Below are 23428 nucleotides of genomic sequence, written 5' to 3'. Positions count from 1 at the left end.
CAGATCAAACTCAGTGGTTTTTGATTCATTCTAATTCATTTTTTACTCAAAAAACCCCCCAAAACAAACAAACATGAAATATTAACCTGATCCAAAGCAACATGCAATGTAGTTTGAAATCCTGCAGTGTTTGAAGGCTGTTTATGAACAAGTTAAATCCCAGGGTGGGAAAATGTAGCATGCACTGTAAATACGGGTCAGACAGAAAGTGGAAACTGATTATTTAAAACTAAATTATGACTAGTCTAACATTATAAAAAGAGCTCAGAGAAAAATAAATAGTCAATAAATAATATACTGTGACCCATTTCTAAAGCTTATGCATAGCTTTTGCAAATAGTGCTGGGTAGAGTTTATAAAAGCACAGTATCTTTATTGCCTGAGGCCAATGTGTCCTTCTTAATATTTAGTCTGAATATTACTGATTATTCAGACAGACTTGTGATTATGCTAATCTTATAAAATTGTTGTCTGATTTAAGATTTTAGAAAGAGCATAAAAGGATTTTGCTCCAACATGCCTTCAAATTCGAATAAGAGAAGCTTTGTATCCATGCTATTGATCCAGGCATGCATTAGGTTTCATAACATGTGTTTTTTTTTTTTTATACCACTTTTTATAAGCATAAAAAGCCATTTTCCATTTATTCTTGAAGTCCAAAGTCTTCAAGGCCCGTCCCAGCTACACAGCACTCATTTTGTACACAGAAAATTGATTTTCATTTTTCATCAGTTCTCCCGAGGTCTTTGATTCTCGATCATGTTAACATCTGGGTTGATCTGTTAGATTTAATAGAGTGGTACTCCTGTAGAGTTCAGCTCCAACCTCAATTAAACATGCCTGTATCAGCTAATCAAGGATTACGAACTAACTTCCAAGCAGGTATCGGAGCTAAATTCTGCAGCGCATTTGCCCTCCAGGAGCAGAACTTAGGACCCCTAATTTAATGCAGTCCAAAGCTTTGTAGAAATGCATCTAAAAGTCCTGAGAACAAAATCATACAATATTAGACCCATTAGATGTTAGGCAATGTCATAAGTTGTACAAGCATCACATTTTTGTGCAATGCCAGAAATGTCTATATCAAGACATGGAAATAAATAATCAATCAAGTTAACTACTCAGCATGACTCCAGTCATTAAATAAATCAGAAATGATATGCTATCAGCTTTATGATTAATGCTTACATATTAATGATTACACTATCAGCTTTATGATTAATGATTAATGGTAAAAAATAAAAATAAAAATTCCAAATTGATCTTGAGATTCATTTAATGGGTCCTATGACAATAATACAATTAATAACTTCCCTATGGACAGAAAAAAAAAAAAAAAAAACGTTCATCTGTCATATCAACCCGTTCTCATCAGTCTGCGTATAAATAACACGACTTTACACTTTCTATTTGCGTGTAATGCATACGCCAAATGCCATTTTTGCGTGCATATGATACGCCAGTCCTTCCCATTAATTTCGGTGGAGAGCAGATGCGTCCAAATAACACGCATCATCTTCAGCGGCAGTGACGTCACTAGCGAGGCTCGTTCAGTTCACCTGATGCGCGTACACCTTCAAACAGGTAAGCAAGGGTAAATATATTTTTTTATTCTTCTTTTTGTAATGATATCACGTGGTTAAGCGTATTGTTTTAATTATTTCAGTATTTCTGCATCACGTTAGACAGGGCCGTGTTTTTAAAGGGCAGTTTATGCTCCAATTATGGGTCAGTGGGCTGCTCAGCTAGCCTACCATTGTCATTAGCCTAAGCTAACCTGTACTGTTTATAGACCTGTTGCAGTTTTAAATAAATTTATGATGTGACATATGGGTCTTCAGCTTTTAGACATGACTAATACAAGCACAACAAAGCACCCAACCCAATATCGCGTGATAATCGTGATCGTGTAAAAAGTCCACACATTTAGCATATTTTTACAATACTAGCCTAACTTTTGCTTGACCACGTCATGTGTAGCCAATACACACACAGTAACTACAGCATATTTACCATGCTTCTCCTACTGTAACCGTAGTTTTACTCTGGACTTTGTAACGCACATAACCACGACATTTACTATGGGTTTACCATAGTAACCATAGTTTTACTCTGGTATTTGTAGTTACTAACACACAATAACCACGACATTTACTATGGGTTTACCATAGTAACCATAGTTTTACTCTGGTATTTGTATTTACTAACACACAATAACCACGACATTTACTATGGGTTTACCATAGTAACCATAGTTTTACTCTGGTATTTGTATTTACTAACACACAATAACCACGACATTTACTATGGGTTTACCATAGTAACCATAGTTTTACTCTGGTATTTGTATTTACTAACACACAATAACCACGACATTTACTATGGGTTTACCATAGTATCCATAGTTTTACTCTGGTATTTGTATTTACTAACACACAATAACCACGACATTTACTATGGGTTTACCATAGTATCCATAGTTTTACTCTGGTATTTGTATTTACTAACACACAATAACCACGACATTTACTATGGGTTTACCATAGTATCCATAGTTTTACTCTGGTATTTGTAGTTACTAACACACAATAACCACGACATTTACTATGGGTTTACCATAGTATCCATAGTTTTACTCTGGTATTTGTAGTTACTAACACACAATAACCACGACATTTACTATGGGTTTACCATAGTAACCATAGTTTTACTCTGGTATTTGTATTTACTAACACACAATAACCACAACACTTACCAGGATTTTACCACAGTAACTGTGTTTTTACTCTACACTATTTGTAAAGCACAGTAACCACTAAGTTTGCCATGCCTTTAATATCTTTTTGTGATGTAATTGTAATTCAGTGTTTTTTCTGTCTTGCAGTTACGTCGGATTACATACTCCACAACAACCTGTAATCCAGCAGATCTTTAAAGAAGCCATCTCTTGTAAAATCTCTCTCTCTCTCTCTCTCTCTCTCTCTCTCTCGCTCTGCTAGAATTAACAGGGAACTTCAACTCCACGCTCCCAATGCTGATATTGAAGAAGCTGTCAAGGGGGCTGAACAAGTCCTTCAAAGGATCAACCCTTCACAGGTAATGTTGAAGACTCTTAGTTATAACTGATTTGCTTTAATGAACGCATCCTTATATTATGTGTTAATCAAATATTTTGGTCACAGATCATTTTAACACACTGTCTCAACATGTTTATATTTCAGGAAGGCCTGTCATGAGATTTGAATTTGACCATCTTGTGCATTTATGAAGAAGACCAAAAGCTGCAAAGGCAAACACTTCCAATGGTACGTCAGATACATTTTTCTCAGCATTTGATGTTTCTTAAATTTTGGTTCACTTAGCCCATCAGGAAGAACACTCAACAAAGAGCATGTTGTAGTAGTAATAATTCATCCAATAATCATATTATATTGCACAAGCGTACTTGTACAAAATTCTACAACTTTTACTCCTACTGCTGTTATTGGCCATTACCACAGCTCCCATCAGATTGTGCCCATTGTAAGAGTGTTTATATCATGAAGTTTAAATGAAGTCCATTGAATTCTTTATTAATCTTTACAAATTGGTGCCCCCTCTTCCTGTTTCAACAGTACATGATATCTGTCCACACCTCATAGTCTGCCTTTCTTTCTATGGTGATGTTACTGAACACATCTGTCTTAGAAGCAAGAGAATGGAAATCCTAGTTTAACTTTTCAAGTGCTACAAATCAGATCAATGAATTTGGGCAATCAGATCACTTAAAGTTGTTCACACAAAGACCAATAACTATAATGAGAAGTATTTTAGCATCCACACCAACAGACAATACTGTTCTCTTAAATCTCTTAAATGTTCCCCTCATTCTGTTAAATTTATACACAAATTTCTGCCTTTCTCTGCCTTTTTCACTTCATCTTCATGCTGTAGTCCCTCACTCACACATTCTTTTATGCTCTGTTGTAAGGCAGAAACTGAGAGTTTGCATGATGGCATTTTCTCAGACGCTGAATCTGATGTGTACAGATGAACTCAGGAGCCTACTAGAGTTGCCAAGGAACTTGTGCTTGAAGTATATAATGATATCTGCTTTATTTATATTTTTAAACAACAATAATGATTAAACATGGGGTCAATAAATATTTTCTTGTTTTACAGCTGAAGACCAGAAACGCAAAGAAAATCAGTCAAACCAGTCCTAAAGAAATGAGGAATGAACATGGACTTCTTGTGCCCCAAAAGAAAAGACAGAAAGGTGAAAAGTTTCACATTTCAATTTGTATGTCTGAATTCAATGCAGTTATGTGTGGTACAACATTGATGTTGATCTCTCAAAAGACTTTTCAAGTCCGCAGTTATAGTTTTTCACATATACATCTTTTTTATAGCTCCTAAAATGAGCAAATAAGCTGTGCATCATCTCTGTGATTTGGGAAGGAAATGACTGAATATGGTGAGTACTGACACCTGCAACTGTGTTCACCAACACTATTACTCTAGAATGGTTATTGCTGTTATTGCTGACTTATTGTTTTGTCTGTTTGTTTGAATTAAGATGAAGCCAGTTGATGAAGATATCAATTGAATGGCCACCGAGTGCATCACTGCTACCTGAACCCATCAGTTATCTTCTGTGAAGACTGCATTCACAAACCGCTCTACTGCGACAGCTCAGATGTTACGGCCTGTAAAAGTAAACATCACAGCTAAACAACGAGAGCTAGTTGTGGTGGGATTCTTTTGGCCAATATCCTCAACAAGAATCAATGTTAAGTCCAGTGCAACAATTATAAATAAAAATACTATATATTGTTTATTGATTTACCATAACCTAAATACATGTTTTGGCCCTCCAGGACATCTAGACCAGGTGGAGTGTGAGGAGGACCGTCAGAGACTCCAGCCAGCCGAGCCATGGATTGCTCTCACTGTTACCATCAGGCATGCGTTATCACAGAACCTACACCAGCAGACAGTGAGACAAGTTCCTTTCACAGGCAATCAGACTGAACTGAACTCATACCAGTAAAACCATACACACCCCACCAACCTCATATGCCCTGCACTCTTATCAGTTATGCTGACTGGACTCAATATTGTTATGCACCCTGACATTCTGTTTGCACTAATTCATACCGTGCTTTACTGCAGAGATGTATGTGTACTGTGATTATTATTGTTTTCAATTCATGCTCTTTGTATAGCATAATTTTTAACATATATTGTTCTCTACCTGAATTGAGTCCCTTATATATGTGTGTTGCATATATATATATTCAGAATTTGTATTTCATATATATTCATGAATTAATTCATTTGTCATCCATACTGTCACGCTGCAGTCTGCACCCAAGACTTTCATCACCTGTATACTTGTGTTCATTGTATTGTGACAATAAAGATATTTGATTTAAATTAGTTACATGTCTTTTGTTCATCAGTTGTGCTGTAGGGTGCTGCATAACAACTGCAAAAAAAATGTATGACATGGACGATTATGATATGTCCAGGACATGGACAAGCAAGAAGAGGAAGAAAAGCAGGAGAGCTCTAAAAACTTGATGTGATTCTTTGGGGCTCAAGACATTTCACCATGCATGCATTTGCATAGTTTCATCTGATTAGAAAAACATGGTTTTAACATAACCCATTTTTCATATTGTTAAAAATTGTATATCATTTGTCTTAATACACTACTTTAGTTGTCTTTATGTTGTATCCTCCAGTAAAGTACTGCACATGGTGTTGGATAATAAAGTAGGGTGAATATTCTATATAAAGAATGGTGTTTGGTAAATACACCATTTAATTTTGTAAACAATAGATAAATGTGTTTTAATTAAGAAATGAACATTTGGTTACGTTAATGACATTCAGTTAGATGAAGGGCAGGCTGAAAGCTGCATTAGAAGATACTGCATGGACTATAATGCTGCAGGAATTTCATGTACAACTGAAGGTGATGGACAAGGGAAAGATCAACATGAATCCAGTACTGTATAATAAGCAAGATGAGCATGCACATTACTGATGTTTAGTACCCGAGGAGGACAAATATGAGGAGTATTTTACACAGAGACACAAAATAGCTCTTAATATTATGATTCTTTGCATTGCATGAATTGTATGGCTTTGCACTATAAACTACACACTCTCTGTACCTTGTCTTACTGAATGACACATTGACACTGTGAAAGTACAATGAAGTGTCACAGTATGTATTGGTTGTTTAAATTGGTGTCTTTGTTTACTTTCAATACTGTATCCTTGCACCTGATATAATTCAATATTTGGAGCCTATTCCAAATAGGCACTGATGTATATTTTTATGGTTCTATTCTTATTCTAAGATAAACATGACTTACAACTTACATATTGGCAATTTGTTGAAAAGAAAAACTTAAAAATTATGACCCAGCACAGTCTGTTGTCCATGATGAGAAAAGGTATGTGTATGTTTTACTGCCCTTCCATCTTCAAGGGCCCAGTAGAGTCCCCTAGAAGAGCAAAAAAATGTAAATTTCAAATGGCTGTAAATCAAAGTCTGATTATAGTGTCAAAGAAAAAATTGGCAGGACAACTACTTATGCTATGCTAATTAAATAATGTTGGACAGAGTTTTCAAACATATATGGAAAGGTGGTATAAAGGTGTTTAAAAAAGTGCACTTAGTAAAATATCGAATTTCAGCCTGCCTCTTAAATATGTCATTAATGTTTACACAATGAACATGTTTAGATGACCCTTTGTTAAAAAAGATTGCATTTTCCCATTTTTTTAATTATTAAACATTGTAAACTACATTACCCATAAGCCTCTGCCATTCTATCGTTTGAACGCGAGTAATATTAGCGCTGGTATTTGGAGTTTATTGGAGTTGTGCTTAGGGTTAGGGTTACGATTTCGGTAAAGAGGTAATTTCTCACGACATAGCAACACTGCATTGTTAACTGAAGGTGTTACTGACGTAATAATTACAGTCAAACGGACTTTGCAACATTAAGCGGTTTATAATTTGGGTTAAAAGATAGTCCAATCACAGCGAGTTCTGCGAGAGCCAGGGGAACGTCAAAGCCAATGGCAACCCAGTTGAGCAGAGGCGTCACACTAACTTGTACATATATGGTCATTTATGCCGGGAGCTTCCGGGTTCCTGTAGTGAATGGACAGAAGCTGCAGTTACCCTGATGCAGCAAGAAATACGTTGATTAAAGGTGTTTTTTTTGTTTTGTGTTTTAACGAAGGTATAATGATTCCCATTGTATTGAATAGGCTACATTGTTTACACTAATATTAGTGTACAGTACTTAAACTCAAACGTTTGCATATACTGTGTGAAAAATAAATGTCAAAATGTTTCATTTGCTTAAAAAAAACACCTCTGAAGATTATTTAAACACAATATTTTTCTACTACTCAATTTTCCTTCTGTAATATTTACAATGTATTTATAGTGTATTAAAGGTAAACAATTTATCACATCTACGTTTCATGGAAATGGACCCTAAAAACTTGCCATTCTTAGATCCACCAGTTGAACTATAGGAATAGAAAACAAACAAACAAACATCATGACATCAATCACTCATTGTCTAGTCATTTTACAGTGTTTATTGATATGTCAAACTTTTCGCAGATAAACATAGTGCCCAGAACAGTCTCTCTCCAGTTTATTCCACTATGAAAAAAAAAGAAAAGTTGATAAAAAAAAAAATGCATAGAGGTAACTAAGTGGAAACAAACAAACAAAATTGCAACAGAAACTCCCTTCAAAAAACATAAGTTTAATATTCAAAAATAAAAAGGGAATTTGTTTACAGAAATCCTGACAAAAGATGCCAAAGAATAATCAAGGCTACAGTTGAAAATATATTGTTTTCTTCCCTTTATCAACCAAATAGGCAAAAATGATTAAGAACAATGCTCCAATATTTTACAATTATCACCTTTAAAACATATATCCTGTAATCATTGTTTGCTTCTATTGTGAATAAATGCAAAACAAATAAATGGTTAATAATAATTATTATTATTATTATGTGTATATATATATATACAGGAGTGCTTATAGTAGAGATTGGAGTGATGAATGTAGAGGAAAAATGAATACAAGCAGAAATGCTAAGACTGGAGGTTGGCAGTAAAGGACTGAGAGCAGATGTGTCACACAAGAGAGGAAGATCTGGAAGCTTTTGAATGGGCTGATATTGTGAAGAGCTGATGAAGAATGATTAAGTAATCTGTGAGAAATCCTGCAAGAAGAAACAAAGATAATTTATCACATTATGAACAACAAAAACACTGACAACAACAAATGGCAGAATACAACATACTGTAACTGCAGTGTGCATAGCAGTAATTGTACAGTATTGTCTGTTGGTGTGGATGCTAAAATACTTCTCATTATAGTTATTGGTCTTTGTGTGAACAACTTTAAGTGATCTGATTGCCCAAATTCATTGATCTGATTTGTAGCACTTGAAAAGTTAAACTAGGATTTCCATTCTCTTGCTTCTAAGACAGATGTGTTCAGTAACATCACCATAGAAAGAAAGGCAGACTATGAGGTGTGGACAGATATCATGTACTGTTGAAACAGGAAGAGGGGGCACCAATTTGTAAAGATTAATAAAGAATTCAATGGACTTCATTTAAACTTCATGATATAAACACTCTTACAATGGGCACAATCTGATGGGAGCTGTGGTAATGGCCAATAACAGCAGTAGGAGTAAAAGTTGTAGAATTTTGTACAAGTACGCTTGTGCAATATAATATGATTATTGGATGAATTATTACTACTACAACATGCTCTTTGTTGAGTGTTCTTCCTGATGGGCTAAGTGAACCAAAATTTAAGAAACATCAAATGCTGAGAAAAATGTATCTGACGTACCATTGGAAGTGTTTGCCTTTGCAGCTTTTGGTCTTCTTCATAAATGCACAAGATGGTCAAATTCAAATCTCATGACAGGCCTTCCTGAAATATAAACATGTTGAGACAGTGTGTTATAATGATCTGTGACCAAAATATTTGATTAACACATAATATAAGGATGCGTTCATTAAAGCAAATCAGTTATAACTAAGAGTCTTCAACATTACCTGTGAAGGGTTGATCCTTTGAAGGACTTGTTCAGCCCCCTTGACAGCTTCTTCAATATCAGCATTGGGAGCGTGGAGTTGAAGTTCCCTGTTAATTCTAGCAGAGCGAGAGAGAGAGAGAGAGAGAGAGAGAGAGAGAGAGAGAGAGAGAGAGATTTTATAAGAGATGGCTTCTTTAAAGATCTGCTGGATTACAGGTTGTTGTGGAGTATGTAATCCGACGTAACTGCAAGACAGAAAAAACACTGAATTACAATTACATCACAAAAAGATATTAAAGGCATGGCAAACTTAGTGGTTACTGTGCTTTACAAATAGTGTAGAGTAAAAACACAGTTACTGTGGTAAAATCCTGGTAAGTGTCGTGGTTATTGTGTGTTAGTAAATACAAATACCAGAGTAAAACTATGGATACTATGGTAAACCCATAGTAAATGTCGTGGTTATTGTGTGTTAGTAACTACAAATACCAGAGTAAAACTATGGTTACTATGGTAAACCCATAGTAAATGTCGTGGTTATTGTGTGTTAGTAACTACAAATACCAGAGTAAAATTATGGATACTATGGTAAACCTATAGTAAATGTCGTGGTTATTGTGTGTTAGTAAATACAAATACCAGAGTAAAACTATGGTTACTATGGTAAACCCATAGTAAATGTCGTGGTTATTGTGTGTTAGTAAATACAAATACCAGAGTAAAACTATGGTTACTATGGTAAACCCATAGTAAATGTCGTGGTTATTGTGTGTTAGTAACTACAAATACCAGAGTAAAACTATGGTTACTATGGTAAACCCATAGTAAATGTCGTGGTTATTGTGTGTTAGTAAATACAAATACCAGAGTAAAACTATGGTTACTATGGTAAACCCATAGTAAATGTCGTGGTTATTGTGTGTTAGTAACTACAAATACCAGAGTAAAACTATGGTTACTATGGTAAACCCATAGTAAATGTCGTGGTTATTGTGTGTTAGTAAATACAAATACCAGAGTAAAACTATGGTTACTATGGTAAACCCATAGTAAATGTCGTGGTTATTGTGTGTTAGTAACTACAAATACCAGAGTAAAACTATGGTTACTATGGTAAACCCATAGTAAATGTCGTGGTTATTGTGTGTTAGTAAATACAAATACCAGAGTAAAACTATGGTTACTATGGTAAACCCATAGTAAATGTCGTGGTTATTGTGTGTTAGTAACTACAAATACCAGAGTAAAACTATGGTTACTATGGTAAACCCATAGTAAATGTTGTGGTTATTGTGTGTTAGTAAATACAAATACCAGAGTAAAACTATGGTTACTATGGTAAACCCATAGTAAATGTCGTGGTTATTGTGTGTTAGTAACTACAAATACCAGAGTAAAACTATGGTTACTATGGTAAACCCATAGTAAATGTCGTGGTTATTGTGTGTTAGTAACTACAAATACCAGAGTAAAACTATGGATACTATGGTAAACCCATAGTAAATGTCGTGGTTATTGTGTGTTAGTAACTACAAATACCAGAGTAAAACTATGGTTACTATGGTAAACCCATAGTAAATGTCGTGGTTATTGTGTGTTAGTAAATACAAATACCAGAGTAAAACTATGGTTACTATGGTAAACCCATAGTAAATGTCGTGGTTATTGTGTGTTAGTAACTACAAATACCAGAGTAAAACTATGGTTACTATGGTAAACCCATAGTAAATGTCGTGGTTATGTGCGTTACAAAGTCCAGAGTAAAACTACGGTTACAGTAGGAGAAGCATGGTAAATATGCTGTAGTTACTGTGTGTGTATTGGCTACACATGACGTGGTCAAGCAAAAGTTAGGCTAGTATTGTAAAAATATGCTAAATGTGTGGACTTTTTACACGATCACGATTATCACGCGATATTGGGTTGGGTGCTTTGTTGTGCTTGTATTAGTCATGTCTAAAAGCTGAAGACCCATATGTCACATCATAAATTTATTTAAAACTGCAACAGGTCTATAAACAGTACAGGTTAGCTTAGGCTAATGACAATGGTAGGCTAGCTGAGCAGCCCACTGACCCATAATTGGAGCATAAACTGCCCTTTAAAAACACGGCCCTGTCTAACGTGATGCAGAAATACTGAAATAATTAAAACAATACGCTTAACCACGTGATATCATTACAAAAAGAAGAATAAAAAAATATATTTACCCTTGCTTACCTGTTTGAAGGTGTACGCGCATCAGGTGAACTGAACGAGCCTCGCTAGTGACGTCACTGCCGCTGAAGATGATGCGTGTTATTTGGACGCATCTGCTCTCCACCGAAATTAATGGGAAGGACTGGCGTATCATATGCACGCAAAAATGGCATTTGGCGTATGCATTACACGCAAATAGAAAGTGTAAAGTCGTGTTATTTATACGCAGACTGATGAGAACGGGTTGGTCATATCCAAATGGCATTGTGACATATAGTTAGAGCAGAGGAGGAGAATCAATAGATCTAGCTTGCCTAAGGGCTGCTGTATTACTTAATTGCCTCAGTTGGCATGTGATGGAATATAAAAATAGCACTTTACCTGAAAATCACAATTCTGACACTATTTATTCATTCACCTTAGTTCAAATCCAATTTCCTGTTATCTTTGTCAAGTGTAGGACAAAAGTATTCAAAACCTCTAAAATATGTCAGAACACTGGCAAAGTTTGCATTTAGCTCACATTCAGATAATAAATGAATACATAAAAATCTGCCAAGTTCAATTTAACACATATTCATATCTGCTTTTGCACTCAAAAATGTGTTTTGAATAAAATTAGAATGAGTAATGTCAGGGTATCTGCAGGTCGTTTGTTGGTTGTTTTAAACCTGTTTAGTATAAAATTATAAGATTGATAATTTATTGTTAATTTGTCATACCATGGAAAGAATTATCAAGCTTATTTCATTGACCATCATTTTAATCAATGTATTCCTAGACCTATAAAATGCAAGCTTCCTAAAAATTATAAGGAAGCTTGGGAGAATGAAGAGGACATCTGTCTGAATGCTCCTGGTGCTTCTTGCTCAAGACATTAATAGTTGAACTCGATCAAATTGTCACAGTGAGATGAATGCCAGACTAGCCCACCTTCGCTCTCTCCCCTAAGGCTTGATCCAGGACAAAAGCAAAGCTGGTTGTCTTCAAATACCACCAGACTAGCCTTCAAATGCCACCCTTCCAGTCAATGCCAATGTCTTGGATAAATGAAATGATGTAGCTGAACCATGGAAATTTATTTTTATTTTCAATGCACCTGCAACAGTATCAGATACATTCAGATGTTTACTTATGTCACAGTTTTCTGTCTTTCTGTCACTGTCTTCTGTGAGTGTTGTGTTTGTTTGGTGCCATGTGCTTTTGTCCTGTCTCTTTTCTTCCCCCGCCTATCTTGTTATCTCATCATTGTTTTATTTGCTACACCTGTGTTTCTCCCTTGCTCCTGGACTCATTTACCTTCACTCTGCACTCCTGTCTCTCAATCACACACACAGCTGTTGCTCATTGTCATGGACTTTATATTGTTTCACACACCACTCAGTCTGGCTGTATTATATGTCTGATGTTTCGTGTCTTGCATTTTGGCTGTGTCTGCTATGTTCCCATGATTTCTTTTTGCCACGTTGGCCTTTTTTGTTCCTGTTTATAATTAATAATTATTTCCCTGCATTTGGATCCAGACCCTGTTTCTTCCTCTGCGCATCCTACCGTGCTGTGACAACTTACTGTACACTGATCACAGTAATGGGTGGATGTTAGCGTGCCATTTATTATAGTGAAAGCCACTGTTTAAACGATTAAATTGAAATCTGTGTTCTCAGACAAACATGCCCACATGTGAGCAGGGAATAAATGAGCTATGAAAAGCATTTACACAGTGGTTAAGATGAAGATGCATTACAGAGTGCTCTGTTTTTCCTCAGATGTACATCACATGCTCTGTGAAGGCCAAAGGGACAAGGCTGGCAAAGCCGGTGCTCTCTCTGGGGCTCATGTGTCTGGCCTTACTAACTGGGATTAATCGAGTGGTGGAGTACCGCAACCACTGGTTTGATGTCATTGCTGGCTTCATCATAGGAGGAGCCATTGCTGTCTTTATGGTGAGGTCACTTTTGAGAACACACACTAATAGTATTTTGTGAGGATTCTTTTAATTATATATAAATTTAGTTATGGCAGTACAGACAAAACATTAGATTAGAGTATACATTATCGTTCAAATGTTTAGAGTGGGTTCGACCTTTTTCATATTTTTGGAAGAAATCTTATTATAATTTAAAATAACTTTTCTATATGAATATATTTTAAAATAAAAATTATTCATGTGAAGCAAAGCATACTTTTTTTAGCAGTCATTACTGAAGTCTAAAGTATCAAACAATCCTTCAGAAATCATTCTAATATTTTTATTGAAAGTTATGCTGCTTAATTTTCTTGGAACCCTTTTATGGAATACTTTGATGAAATAAAAGTTCAAAAGAACAGCATTTATTTGAAATAAAATGTTTTTGTTACAATGAAAGTCTTTAGTGTCACTTTTGATCAATTTATTACATCCTTCCTGAATAAAAATATTATTTTTACAGTACTGAACCTATACTTTTGAACAATATTGTATGTAACATGGATAATGTATAGCATTATGCAACATTGTTCCTTTTGAGTTTTCTCATTTTGTGAATCATAAAACATGCAAATGAAGTTATTTAAAGGTTATATAATGTGATGCGCTCAAATCTAAGTGCCTATGAAGTCACCAACGATGAGACATGCTAAAATAAAAACTAAAATAATATGTTGCAACTCCTGTTGAATCTGGTCTTATGTAAAAATCAAGCAGACCTGTTTAAGCATTGTTGGGGAAGTGGGGAACATCAAAAGTTGAAAACTCCTGATTTAGACAAATTATAAACAACAAACATCATAGTACTGAATAATTTAGCAGTGCTTTAGCAATACAAGCTTCAAATTTCTGTTTAAATGCCTCATAGATTTGAAAGTGCTTTACTGTACGTATAATAGTACACATCGTATCTTTGGGGAGGGAGTTTGGAGGGATCTGCGGCACTGAGTTGCCCTTAACATCTTAAATTTAAAGAAGCCACATAGCATCAAACTGCTTATGTCATTCTGGTTTGACTTTTTTGCCCATCACACCGTGCACATGACTGCATACTAAGACAAAAGGTTTCAGATGTGCTTGTCAGTAAATACTCTATTTGTGTTATTTATATGGGGGGAAAAACATGAATCATGAAGTAATGTTTTATACTGAAGATGAAATGTGACATATGGCTAGGTAATTAGGTCAGGGCACAGGATTGGGCACATGTGTATCCTTCCTCTTCAACAAAACACTACCGTTTGTGCTGTGCTGGGCACACTGTTATATAAAGAGTGAACAGTGAAGATGAGAAACCCAATGTGAGCCTAGAGAAAGGTCACACATCAGCTCATGCCTGCTTGCCTCACATTAGGCATAAATGCATTGTGAGTGACTTTGTGGAAGCATGGATGTTTTATTTTCTGCGGTGCTGTGGTCATACTGTATGGGATATGCACTGACCTATTTCTGCTGTTAGGATGGTTTGAGGGAGGGGGTGTTGTGGGAGAAAGGTGAATATAGCCATCAAAATCATGGTCAGATAAAATCTTATTAAAAAAATCACATCACCATGAGGCAGTAAAGGGGAAGACCAGTTTGTGATTTATTGCGATAATCTTGCAAATGTTTGTCTCCTGATTCCTCAGAAGTTTGTTTTGCAAAGGAGTTTACAAGTAGTTCAGGGCTCAACAATAAGAAGTCTTTTTTTCCTGTTAATGTTGTCGGGAGAGTATTCAGATTTTATTTTAGCTTTGTATGTATTAGCAAAAAATATTTTAGAATATTAGCATCAGAAGTTCATCGGTTGAGGAAATTGTTCCAAATAATGCCAAAGGAGAACATGTCTGTGCACAATACACAGTCGTTTAATTAGAGTAAATGACAGTAAATTATTTTATGATTCAAACATAAACATAGTTACTCTTTCTGGTTTTAAATGAATCAGTGTTTTGAATGAATTGATTGAGTAAATGATTCAATGACTCAATTATAGAGACTATTGCTGCAACAGGATATACAGTACATACTTGGCTACTATATTGCAGGCAACAAACAGTATGTGAAAAGGATTATGTCTTTATTTATAGTAGGTGCACATGTAAGGCCCACCTCCCACCTTGGAAAAAGGGGAGCACTGCTAAACTGCCACGAGAATCACCCAAATAGCCCCTCATGTTGAGGGAGACGATGCTTGAAGTGTATAAACAAATACACAATGGCTGAATGGAGCCCAAGGAACCAAGGTCTAAACATCTCAAGAAAGGGAATGAAGCAGAGCGCGTAACCCTTACTATACAGGATTTCAGAAAGTGCGCAGTCTTGCGTGCACACTTACTACTTACTTGGATTTTAGAAAGTGCGCAAAGTGTTCACGTGTACACTGACCACTATGTGTTTTTAAGAAAGTACACAAAGCTTAGCGTGTGTACCTAAAGGTTCCTAAGCATTGCAGAGGCGCTGAATGGCACGGGAGAGACAAGCTCAAATTTTACAAACCTCGGGCGAGGGGAGCATCACCTGAGGCAGCATATGCAAGAAGACTTCTGTAACTGCCACCTCCACTTCTCGCTAGATGCAACAGCACCACTAAGCGGCCAGGAGACCCCTCAGGATGACATGGCCAGACATCCATGAAATTCCCTTCAGTGCTGTGCCAGGCCTGATGACCAAGAAGTCTCCCATAGAAACCTGTGATCTCAGCCACCTAATACCGGAACATGAAGCCAGATGGCTGGTGCTGGCGAGTGTTTAGTAAACACTGTAATTGAGTACTGCAAAGGAAACTCACAGAGTTTATTAGTAGACACATAACCACCAGCAATTTAATACACATAAGTATATATAGCAAGGGTTACATACTCACCCACCCTCCTGCGCTGGAGCCCCGCTCAAGGGGCGCCTCCTTTTAGTCTGGAGCATCAGTAAGGTGGTTGCTATGAACATAGAACCACCCCAAAACATTATAGGTCCAGCATAGGAGACTGTTACGCGAGAGGTTTCCACCTAACCTCGATCAGGTGGAGAGCTGGTGGTTACAGGGGAATTAGGAAGGGGAGGATAAAAGCAGAAGTTAAAAATCCCTAAAGGGAACGAGTAGATACCTCGGTATCACTCTGATTCAGACAAGAACACTGCCTCATCTGGATCACATCCCTTAGTTTCTGCTTACCTCCTCGTGACCCTTGATTCCTCTTTCCCCTGCCCGCAGATGGGGGAGGAGCGCAAGTCACGACACTAGCCTTCTGTGCCCGTCTTTGATCCTCAGATCGAGACAGGCCAGGACCCCTATGTTGTTCGGGCTCAGACTTGGACCTTCGTGGAACTAAGGATCTGAAAGTAGCAGAGTGCACCTTCATCTCCCCGAACTTCTCGATCACCATCTCAACGGAAATACCGAAAAGTTCAGAAGGCAAAACCTGACTATCGAGAAGAAAGCCTTTTCTTTCTTTCCGATGTCTGCCAGGTTCATCCACAGATGTCTCTCTGCTGCCACCATGGCTCCCATAGTCCTGCCCATGGCGGAGACGGCCTGCTCACCATGCATACAGATTGCCTCCTCAAAGACATCGCGTGTTTGCTCTTCACCCAAACAAATGATGCAAAGATTGCGTTTGTCATCGGGTGTCAAATAACTCCGACACGGGTGCACACATTGTCTAAACTTGAAAGGGAACCACAGCTATTTCAGCCAAAGGGACATTACATAAGCACTATTGGACTATTTGACAACACTGTTCAGTACATCACAATTTATTAAGCATAAAAACATTTAGATAATCAACAAACAAAAGACAATGACACTCTCAGACTGGCCCAGCATTATTTTTATTGTTGAACCATACTGTATAGGGTTATAAAATGGTAATGGCAGCACACATTGTTCAGAAAATTAATTCCTCCATCTGTTTAGTTCAACTTAGGGCTCCATGAGTGGAGAACGCCCTGAGATGTCCTCTGTTGAAACCCTCCCATGCGTTATGCCACAGTCTTGCAGAGACAGAGCATTGCCTGTAGTGTCTCATTGAAAGTATTCATTTTGGTCTGATAATGGATGAATCTCCTCCAGGAAATGAACTCGCATGTGTCCTCTTCCCAAAAGAGCACAGAGTCTTTTTTACTTTGGGCAACAAGTCATGTGAGCATCTTTGCCCTTTCAAGACTTACATAAATCATAATTTACAGCCTGAGAAGCTGTGTATGTGTGCTACAACAGCCTTTCAGAGGTGTAAAACTTCCCTCTTTCCTTTTGTTTTCCCTACGGGCACTCTTGTGTTAGGTGGTGTGTGTGGTGAAAAATTTCAAAGGGAAGCCCTTACTGAGTGAGATACCACCGGAGGAGAGTGTGTCCAGTGGTCCCATGATCACTCAGCCCAGGATGGAGCACACTATGGAGAAGTACATAGCGTCCCAGGTATTTAACCACAAGCATTCATGTATACTAGAATGTACACTAAAACACCTTGTTATTGTGACCAGTTTCTATGTATAGGACATCATTAACTGTATACCGTAAAATATTTTTGAAAGTTGTAAATAATGATCATTAGTTTTAGTGTGTACATTAGCTTTTATACTTCCCATTTACAGTAAACGTTACTTATCTGTTTATTAGAAATGTCTAAGAAAACTTTCAAAAGTGTTTTTTTTTTTCTTTCTTTTTTGCTCCTTCAGTGTATTAAGGCCTGTTTACACCAATAATGAATGTTTGGTGCAAAAATTCGGTCCACTTTTAGCAAGTGATGTTTTCAATCACCAGTGCAGATTTTTGTATTCACCTTGGTGTTTATCAAATAACACCAAATACAAGAGTATAACGACACAAGACAGCTGCTTCTGGATTCTTTCTCTGATTCACTGTCACTTAGCAAAATAGTGCATCCATGTATGCGATCAAGTCATAGTTTTATGTAACAGCAGCGGCTCTGGACATGTGACCAAAGGCATTCATCTGATTGGTTGGCCAGTTTTTTCCACAGCACGATGGAATAGAGATCATAATCAAAATTTTTAACAGACAAGACCAAAGAAAACCTTAATAACTATAAAACACTAACATCCACAACAATGGATGATGGGCCATTCTAACAGCTTAACTTTCTTCCTCTGAAACCAAATGAGAGTTACCTTGGTTTCGTGTTTGGTATTATCTCGCTGTAATGTCCACCCTTGTTTTATCTTCAACATCTTGGTAGATGGCAGCATATCTTTATCAAGAATGACTGTACATTTCTCATTCATCCTTCTTTCTATTATATGGATTTTGCCAGTGCAGAAATTATTGCCCAATTGCTGACTGGAACATTCAATTGCCAATGCCATCAGTATGTTTTGCAACTATATGGTTGCGAAGGTCTTGAGAAAGCTCTTTGCTTTTACCCATAATGAAATGTTTCTTGTGTGAGACGTTGGTCATGACACCTTTTATAGACCATCATTTGGGACTGAACTAATTAATATTAATTTATACTGACAAGGGGCAGGATTGCTTTCTATTTACTGATAGATTTGTATGGATTACTTGGATTGTTACCGGAATCTGGTGAAAATATCATGTCAACAGCACCTTTAGAAATATATTTACTGAGAAAAATCGTGGTGTTCACTGCTTAGTTTACCCACTGTAGATGAGCTTCTTACAAATGTCTTGTACAAGATCATTCATCCGCACTTCAAAAATTTGCAGAACAACATGTCATCTTTAAGTGGGTCATCTTATGACTTTGCCTGAGGCAATTTTCAGTTTGCAGCATTAAAATTTTAACTCTTACTGAATGGCTGTGACTTGAAAACCTTAAACGGTATTACATGTTTAGTTAATGGGGCTTAAAGATGAAATCTTTAATGTTTGAGAAACAGTCCTCTTTTTTAGTACTCTTTTAGTACTCAATCTCAGTTCAGTTTCTTTAATAGAATAATAAAATAATTATGTTGACAACCATCACTCTGAACAGCCTTTGGACACAGAATATTATGTTCTGAACGTTAAATGTTCTTCTCTAGTAAACCCCATTATTTCTTTTCAGTATGTTCATTCGGTTGCTTTGCCTCAGGCCAGAATTTCTTGTATCTGTGTCACAAGAGATCAGAGTTAGTCAGTGGGTTTATCTTCCAGTCTCTGAAAAAATAGGCACATCCAGCTGAATATATCACTTCTACAGTACATACTGCTTTTGAGCTAAAACGTTTGATTAGACATGCAGACCTTTTATTGTTGTTGTTTATTTTCAAATTTAATGATTTGAAATCCCATGTTTTCCACATTACTATCCATCCTCAATGTCATCCACTTATTAATGTTTTCGAACCTCGCTGTCCACAGATCAGATGTGCACTGGTAATTGTGTCAGTATTCAACAGCATTGTTCAGTAGGGCTGCCATACAATATTCAACAGGTAGTCAGTCCCCTTGAGGTCATGGTCCCACAGTCTGGTAATCAGAAATTGTCACCTTTGAACTCTATTATGCACTACAGTCAGCTGGAGTCCCGCCCATCTTTGATTAATAGTTCAATATGACTTCCCAAGATTCATTTTGGATTTATATAAGGGTGAGCCCAGGGGCTCTGTGAGGCAGTTCATCAAGATTACGTGTAAGCCCAAGACATATGCACCTGCAATGCATGGCTAGCACTCACACCACACTTGGTTATTTCAAGGCTACATCATTAATCTTTAAGGTAGATATTACTTATTCCCACAGCCTTAAGTGTGCACCAGCTCTTTAACATTTCAACGAAATGAAGGTAGAAAAGCAACTCATGTCCAAATGACTTTAACACTCCTCGAGTCTCAAAGACCAAAAATCGTAAATTTTTGTGACAATTTTTAGAGCAGGTATCAGATTCTTTTTTTATGATGTGGCTGGTTTTTATGGCTTGTTTTTGTGAAGTCACACAGACAGGCATCTGAGATCGTCTCAATTTGAGAAAAGGGTAAAGATATGAGCAGATAAAAAAAAAATCGAAATAATTTTAGGGTGGTTGTGTACACACATTGCCAACACACATTTCAGTTCTAACAGTTTGTAAAAGTGCATGCAGCATCATATAAACCTTTTTAAAAAAGGTAGTTCACCCCAAAATTTTTATTTACTCACCCTTAGTTCATCCAAGATGTAGATGAATTTGTTTCCTCATCAGAACAGATTTGGAGGGATTTAAATTAAATTACTTGCTTACCAAGGGATCATCTGCAGTGAATGGGTGCCGGGTCCAGATACAGTATCTGATAAAAACATCACAATAATTCACAAGTGACCTGTATGACTCCAGTTTAACAATTAACATTTTTTTTTTCTCATTATGATATTAGGACTGTTGTATCACCCTGACATTTCTGACCTTATGATAAGAAATATTTTAATTCAGACATCAAAAACATGGTCAGCATGTCATATTCTACACCTACTATTCAAATGATCATATATGTATAAACTGCATTTGAATGTTTTGAACAGATTCAGACAACAAATGAGTGTTATGTAATTGACCTAGATGTTAAACTAAATGTTTTTGTCTGATTTTCAGAATCCCATCACCTATGCTGAGATCACATGACAGTGAAAAGCCTACTAGCCAGAATGCTGTGGATAATGTTGCTGCTCTCCAGTGCGACTTCTTACTTTGAGTGCAACGTCAATATGTGCTATTTTTACACTTCTATTTTCAAGTGCGTGGAAAAAAAATCTATACCTTGTTGTCCTCCTTTTAACTTTTTGTTTGGTGGAGAGGGGGTTAGTTAGGGTAGGGTTGCATCCCTGTTTTTATACAAACATATTACTGTTATCATTTTTTTTTGTGGTTGAATATGCAGGGTATTGTGTGAATGTGAAATTACAACATGATGTCCAATGAAATGTTGAACATATCCTAATGTACTATTTAGAACAATGAGTCATTTGTTAAATTGTTAAATTAAATTTGAAGAGGTTTCTGACTGACAAGAATTACTGTTGTTGATCCTCAAAGAAACCAGGATCTTCTTTTTTATTTCTGCCCGCCAAAACATTTCGCATCAACACATTTACAGAGTTTTTCTTATTAGAACAGCAAACTGTTCTAGTGTTGCATCAGATGTTATGCTATGTATTTCTAAGCATGTTTAAATAGCCAATAGGGTTTAGTTATGTTACAGTCATGAATTATGATTTGCTACTTTCTAGTTGAGACACTATTGGGTGAGGGAAATTCTCATTATAAAGAGCATCTGATTGGTCAATACTCAGTGTAGTACAGGATGAGTCATAAATATTTTTGCTCCGTTTTCTAGGAACATATAGGAATATACTAGCAAATACAGTATATGGTCTCGATGGGCTTAAAAAATAATAATAATTTTGATTTCACAGGGTCTTCAAAGAGGGCTGATGTGAACATGAGGTGATAAGCAGAAATCATGATTGATTTTGATGTCATTATGGCAGAGAGCACCTTGGGCAGAGTTGATGAATTTAATTGTGACTGGCAATTGATTACAGGATTCACAAAAGATTAGATGCTCAAGTTTTTGCCCAAAAGAGGCTGTAGGATGTGTATGAAGGATCCCTTTGTGTGCTTTAACCTGGCCAGTGTATGTGTATGTTTGTGCTTATTTGTGAGTCTGTCCTTGATGTCGCCTCAGTGAGAAAGCAGTCTCTGGTGGCTTAGAGAAGGCCGTTTGTTTTCTCGATAGAGCTGGAATAATACCTGTACCTGTGAAAAAGCAAGAGATGTGAAGATGGAAAGAGAGAGGGGATGGACCTTCAATGAATGCAAAACAATGTATCTTAGTGAGTTCACACAGATATATGGCAGTATTTGCATTTGGATTCATTTTTCGATTTCACAATCATATGTTTTTTTGTTGTATCATAGACCTCATAGCATCAAAGCTTTGCAGTGTTTGGTTGAATTTACATTCTGCAGAGTGAATTTTTACACCATACTAAGCATATGTTTGATCTCTCACTGACTAGTGATGAGATTTGATTTTCAAATTCATGCTTGAATATATTAAGTTTCTCCTAATGATGTAAATCATTTATCCAATTCATTTCACTCATGTACTACTACTGAACATCCTGAACCCTTTTATGTCCAGTGTTTGTCTCGTTAGGCTAGTTGATTCTTTCATCAAGGAAAGCTTTTGAAAATACCTTTTTAGAGAGTTTTCGGCTGGCTCACTGAGGGGTTTCTAAAGAACTCAATTGTAAAGCAATTTTGTGAAAGTGCTATATAAATTGAATTTACAATTATTTGGAAAGAGCTACTGCATTACCTGCACATTGACTTTAATTCAGGGTTATTTCCAGTGACAGTTGTGAGAATAAATAAAAAAGACAAGAAAAAATAACAATTATGCGCATTGGAATGCAATAAGCATATTCGTTTGATATTATGTTTCAGTCATAAAAGCAATGAGGTAACAACTCAACTGTAAGATTTTTTTTTCAACAGGCTTTAAAAAAGTTGGTATACAGGATAGGCTATTTACATTATATTTGGTTTACAATGGATTTGATGCACCAAATGCAAAAGCTGTGAAAGGAATGTTGATTGTGAAAAAGCCTGAAATGTTTATATAACCATATTGTATTATAGACAGCTTGTGTTGATAGTCTGGAACTGGAAAGGAAAGCAGATCTTCCCTGGGTCCAAGATGTCAAACAGTAATAAAATATTTACCCTGACACTCACTGTCACTCTGTATCTTTTATGTGTGATGACTAAATAAAACTCTCTCTAATTAGTTTTATGTATATTTTTAAATTCCTTTATATTTAGTTTGAAGATACATTTTCTCATTTTAGATTTATAATTTACTGTTGTGTGTTTATATAAACAGTACAATATCCATGATACTGTATATCTTATACAGTATATGCATTGCATTTTGCATTTTTTTTTACACTGAAGAAAACTATAAAATGCAACACTTTTGTTAAAAACAGGTAGTATCTGGTGTAACCACCATTTGACTCAGGCAGTGCAACACATCTCCTTCGCATAGAGTTGATCAGGTTGTTGAATGTGGCCTGTGGAATGTTGGTCCACTCCTCTTCAATGGCTGTGCGAAGTTGCTGGATATTGGCAGGAACTGGAACACGCTGTCGTATACGCCGATCCAGAGAATCCCAAACATTTACATTTACATTTACATTTAATCATTTAGCAGACGCTTTTATCCAAAGCGACTTACAAATGAGAACAATAGA

At 36.4% G+C, this 23428-nt stretch overlaps 1 protein-coding gene and 2 long non-coding RNA genes across 12 annotated transcripts in view; 2 read left to right on the top strand and 1 right to left on the bottom strand.

Annotated features, from left to right (window-relative positions):
- plppr5a (phospholipid phosphatase related 5a) overlaps positions 1 to 22905 on the top strand; it is a 34190-nt gene extending 11285 nt beyond the window's left edge. The window contains exons 4-6 of the mRNA XM_052549650.1: positions 13055 to 13231; positions 17513 to 17647; positions 20763 to 22905. Coding sequence (XP_052405610.1) covers positions 13055 to 13231; positions 17513 to 17647; positions 20763 to 20792 — 342 coding nt within the window. The 3' untranslated portion in view covers positions 20793 to 22905. The remainder of the gene's footprint in view (positions 1 to 13054; positions 13232 to 17512; positions 17648 to 20762) is intronic.
- On the top strand, positions 1364 to 5418 carry LOC127951651 (uncharacterized). 6 transcript variants are annotated; one of them, XR_008152701.1, is made up of 8 exons: positions 1364 to 1594; positions 2885 to 3096; positions 3222 to 3305; positions 3971 to 4075; positions 4162 to 4258; positions 4392 to 4456; positions 4559 to 4771; positions 4860 to 5418. It is a non-coding gene; the product is annotated as an uncharacterized LOC127951651 (long non-coding RNA). The 6 variants fall into 6 exon arrangements; XR_008152700.1 differs by having other exon boundaries at positions 1365 to 1584; XR_008152703.1 differs by having other exon boundaries at positions 1516 to 1584; positions 3000 to 3096.
- Positions 7591 to 11445, bottom strand: LOC127951650 (uncharacterized). Of its 5 annotated transcripts, none has more exons than XR_008152694.1 (4): positions 11310 to 11445; positions 9109 to 9334; positions 8900 to 8983; positions 7591 to 8255 (listed from the first exon to the last, which is right to left on the bottom strand). It is a non-coding gene; the product is annotated as an uncharacterized LOC127951650 (long non-coding RNA). The 5 variants fall into 5 exon arrangements; XR_008152695.1 differs by having other exon boundaries at positions 11300 to 11314; XR_008152697.1 differs by having other exon boundaries at positions 8012 to 8255; positions 9109 to 9205; positions 11300 to 11318.
- Positions 22906 to 23428: the final 523 nt, after the last annotated feature.

The sequence above is a fragment of the Carassius gibelio genome, chromosome B2 (assembly GCF_023724105.1).
Source record: "Carassius gibelio isolate Cgi1373 ecotype wild population from Czech Republic chromosome B2, carGib1.2-hapl.c, whole genome shotgun sequence".
In the NCBI taxonomy this organism is placed as follows: Eukaryota; Metazoa; Chordata; class Actinopteri; order Cypriniformes; family Cyprinidae; genus Carassius; species Carassius gibelio.
This window is presented reverse-complemented; position numbering and strand designations above follow the sequence as displayed.